At 34.0% G+C, this 4,769-nt stretch overlaps 1 protein-coding gene across 1 annotated transcript; it reads right to left on the bottom strand.

Annotated features, from left to right (window-relative positions):
- Positions 1–544: 544 nt before the first annotated feature.
- On the bottom strand, positions 545–775 carry LOC112476804 (keratin-associated protein 19-5-like). The gene has a single exon (XM_025044198.1). It carries the CDS (start codon positions 773–775, stop codon positions 545–547), a length of 231 nt encoding a protein of 76 aa, XP_024899966.1.
- Between the last annotated feature and the right edge of the window lie 3,994 nt (positions 776–4,769).

Consider the following 4,769-nt stretch of genomic DNA (forward strand, 5'->3'; position numbering starts at 1 on the left):
AGTAAAAAAAACTGTAAAAGTGGTTTACTTGCATCATTTTTTCTTTTTGACTTAAATCTGAATATTATCTAAATAAAAGCAAGAGACTGAAAAATATTCGATCACTAACCTTTTTGAAAAAATTTCTTCATTTCAGTCTAGAATTATTAGTCTTTCTCGCTTTCTGTCTCTATAGATGTTTGTGAGGTATTGGGGGGAAAAACTGATTTTTAGTCAAGGAGATAGAACTTCCCACATAGACAACTGGTGGACTGTAACCATCAACACTTCCACATTATTGAGTTTCATGAACAAAACAAAAACCATAGTTTGTTTTCAAATTTAACATTTATTGAAGGTGAATAGATAATTTAATCAGCTATAAAAGAAAGCATAGGATTCTTGTTTTATAATGTAGATACAGTCCTAATTGAAAAATTATCCAAAATTCTTGGAAGCTAAACACTTTTATTCAAATAACCTCAGCATGATCTTGATTGTCCAGTTATTGAGCTCCAATTTGGAAGTTTCTTGTAACTCAGATGTTGAGTTGCTGGGCAGTAGATTAGTAGAAGCCAGAGAATCCATAGCCTCCATAACAAGAGGGGCGGTAGCAACGATATCCATAGCTTCCATAATAACAGGGGCGGTAGCAGCCACATCCGTAGCTTCCATAGCCACAGCCATAACCCAGTCTGCGGAAGCCGCCACATCCGCAACCATAGCCACAGCCCAGGCCACCAAAGCCTCCATAGCCATAGCCCAGGCCTCCGTAGTAGCTGCCGTAGTAGCTCATGGTGTCAGGGGGTGGTGAATTCGGTTTGCTGTTCAAGGTAAGATCCTGATAGTGAATGTCAGCATGTGTAGAAGGAAGCTTATATATCCTGAGCGGGGCAAGTGATAAATCACATGTATCTCGTGTTTGTGTTATTTCTTTTATTAGTATTACACCTACATAGCTCATTAATTCTTTGTTCACTGACTCAAAGAGAGGCCCTCACACTCATTAAAATATTTGAGATCGCTGTGTTGCCTTGTGAGCATGGCCCTTAAAGGTTATTGAATCACTTTATCAAATCATTATGTTGCACATTTTAAGTACATATGATTTTATTTGTCAATTATATCTCAAGAAAGCTGGAGGGAAAAGGTTGTATATCACTTCATAAGAAGAAATGCTATATTTTCAAAGTCTGGGCATACTAGAACCCAAATAGAATTTTTCATAGCCAGGCATACCAATCATATTTGATTATATTTTTCAATTACATATTTCTTCATCTCTGTTTTTCTTTGTATTGCTATATATCACTTACAAATTAAATCAAAGACATGGGTCAAATTTAAAACTCTACAATCTCATATCTTTTTACAACATCCTTTCCTCAGTTTAGAAAGTAAATTACATCTCTTTTAGAGATAAGGAAAGAGAAACATTTGAGAGCCAGAAAGAATAAGCTTGATTATTGTGAGCACCAACAAGGAAATCCAGGAAGAAACAAAAAGATCTATTTTTTTTTTCATTTTAGAACATCAACTATTATAACTAGCATGCTCTTTACTTTTCATACTGCTTTGAAAAATAAAAATTATATTTGCTTTTTAGAATTGGTAAACTAATATTCATATATAACTATTGACTAAAATCCATGGCTTACTCTTTATTCTTTTTGTTGTACAGTTCTGTCGGCTTTGACAAATGGGATAAAATTGTTCAGAAACTTAAGAGCAAATGACAATAATCAAAAAATGTACTTCAGAAGTCGCTTTACAAGCTGATCAAAAGTTATCTTCTCACATGCTGATCCTCTTCTCTGGTGTGCCATTTATCGAAAGTACTTCCAAAAATGCATATTACGTCTGTCTCTCTATTTTTGTATTCACTATTTCCTCCTGTTTCTTTACCCATATCTCTGACATCTTATACAACGATTTTTTTAACTAACAGACTCATTTTTGGGAAGTTTTAAGGTTATAGAAAAATTAAACAGAAAGTACAGAGAGTTCCTAAACACATCCTAGCACACACACATATGCACATTTTTTCTATTATTAAACATATTAAATTAGCATGGTATATTAGTTACAATTAATGAACCAATATTGATTCATTACTATTCAAGAGAGTTCATAGTTTACATTAGAGTTCACTCTTTGCATTGTACTATTCTATGGGTTTTGACAAACGCATGTCCTATGACCACTATTACAGTACATAGAGAAAATAATTTCACTGCCCTAAAAATCCCCTATGCTATACCCATTCTTCTCTCCTGTTTCCCAAACTCCTGAAACCACTAATCTTTTGCTTGTCTCCATATACCACACAGTTTGTTTATCCGTTCACTTATTAAAGAGCATCTTGAATGCCTTCAAGTTTTGGCAATTATGAATAAAACTTCTACAAACATGTGTGTTCAAGTTTTTGTGTAGACTAAGTCTTTAACTTATTTTGGTAAATAACCAGGGAGAGTGATTGCTGTATCCTAGGTATAAGGCCATGTATACCTGTGTAAGGAACTGCCAGACTATCTTCCAAATTTGCTGTTATCATTCTGCACTCCCATCAGTAATGAATGAGAGTATCTGTTGCTTCATATCTACACCAGCATTTGTTGTTGTCAGTGTTTTGAATTTTAGCCATTTTAATGGATATGTTATAATTTCTTCAAAATCTCACCCAGCCTCTGTCCTTCCAATAACTATTAGGCTACAGTGGTTAAGTAAAATTGTGAAGTATGTAAAAATTCTCTTTGACACCCATCATTTTTTATTCAATCTGTAGTTAATATTCCTTCCTCTTGTATCTTTACTTTTACCATAACAGTTTTCCTCTTGCATTTCCTTTGTCCATTCCATTTTTTAATTCTTCTCCGAAAATACCATACGAGTCTCTACTAAGATATTAAATGATTTTTAAGGTTTTAGATGTTAAAAAGCTAATCCAAAGTCTCTGTTAGATTAATAAGATGCCATTCACCTTGGAAATATTTTCAGAGTAGTCGATAGTAGAGATAATGTTAAAAAAATAAGGGTGAAAAAGAGAATCGAGGCAAAAGAAGTTAGTCACTTACAGACAAAGCTCATCTCAGACCTGGTGAAGTTCTTCCAATTGTGCCCTTACCTTTAGGCTTGAGCCTTTAAGGATTTGTTAACTTTATCTGATCTCAAATATTGCATTCGGGTTCATTCAGTCTTTTTATTCTTAAAGGAGGTGGTGTTTGGAGGGAGAAGTATTACTTCAAAAATTTAATTGTTAAATGATGCATTTTCCCACCTGGATTTGTTTAACTCTCTTTAATAATTACCAAGTAGTATAAAACACACAGAGAAAAAAGTGTTAAAAGGATGAATAAATTTTAAGGTCTTTAAAAGTTAGCATCACACTTCTCTTAGACATGGATAGCTAGCTCTCTGACGGCATCTAAATAATAAGGATTTAAGGAAGAAATAAGTTCAAATGGCTTTAAGGCTTTAGAAGAACACATAACTATAATTTTATATACAATTTTAAGCATAATAATAAATTACGTCACATATAAATTGAAGCATAAAATTTGATGAATTTTTGCAAATACAGTCATGTGCTACAGAACAACAGTTTGGTCAACGACAAACAGCATATATGATGGCGGTCCCATTAGATTATAAGAGAGCTAAAAAATTTCTATCATCTAGCAACATTGTAGCCATCATAACATTGTAGTGCAATGCATTATTCACATGTTTGTGGTGAGTCTGGTGCAAACAAACAGAACTACACTGCCAGTAGCATAAATGTATAGCACATACAATTATGGACAGTACATAATACTTGATGATGATAATAAGCACTATGCTACTGGTTTATGTATTTATTATACATTTTTATCATTATTTTAGAGTGTACTCTTTCTACTTACAAAAAAATTAGTTTTTGTGAGACAGTAGGATGTGTTACGCCAGCAGCAGCTTCATACATACCATGCTTACTGCACCTCTTGATTGCACTATTATCTCTATATTTCATTTAATCTTGTGATGTTTTTGTTCTTCATTACGACCCGTAGGCGTGCAAACTTCACTACTATTATTTCTAGAAAAAGGCCACACTGAGTGATTGACTTGGAAACAAAATTAAAAGTGATTAAGGCCTTTAATGTGGTGATTATTGCTTGTCAGTCAGGCATGTTCCATTTCACCATAGCTATGATCTTAAAGAACAAGACGCTGTCAAAAAATCTGCTTCCTTGAAGGGACTGAGACTAACAAAAATTCTAGAATGGCCTACATCAGACATGGAGAAACTTCTGATGACCTGGATTGAAGACCAGACACACAAGTATTTTCCTCTCAGCACCAAGACAATCACAGCTATAGCAAAAAGGTTGTTTGTCATTTTTTTTAAAAAAAAAGATTGAACCCAAAACTACAATGTTGAATTTACTGGTAACTCTCAGTGGTTTAAAAAATTCAAGAACTGTTGTTTATTGCATTATGTGGAAGTGAGTGAAGACCCTGCAAGTGTGAGCTGAAGGTGGCTAGAGAATTTTTGGAAACTCTAGATAAGATGATTGTGGAGAAAAATTTCTTGCCAGAGAAAATATTCGATATGGCTGAAAACTCCCTATTCCAGAAATGAATTCTTAAAAGGACTTTCATCTACAAGGAGCTCAAATCAATACCAGGTTTCAAGGCTCTTAAGGACAGGATAATTGACTTGCTTGGGGCCATGTTGCAAGCTACAAATTGAAACCTTTTGTGATCTGACACAGTGAAAATTCCAAGGCTTGTAAGCATATCAAGAAGCA

The sequence above is a fragment of the Pteropus alecto genome, unplaced genomic scaffold (genome assembly GCF_000325575.1).
Source record: "Pteropus alecto unplaced genomic scaffold, ASM32557v1 scaffold81, whole genome shotgun sequence".
Taxonomy (NCBI): domain Eukaryota; kingdom Metazoa; phylum Chordata; class Mammalia; order Chiroptera; family Pteropodidae; genus Pteropus; species Pteropus alecto.

Coding starts and splice junctions, on each gene's coding strand:
- LOC112476804 (XM_025044198.1), bottom strand. CDS start 775: ATGAGCTACTACGGCAGCTACTACGGAGGCCTGGGCTATGGCTATGGA.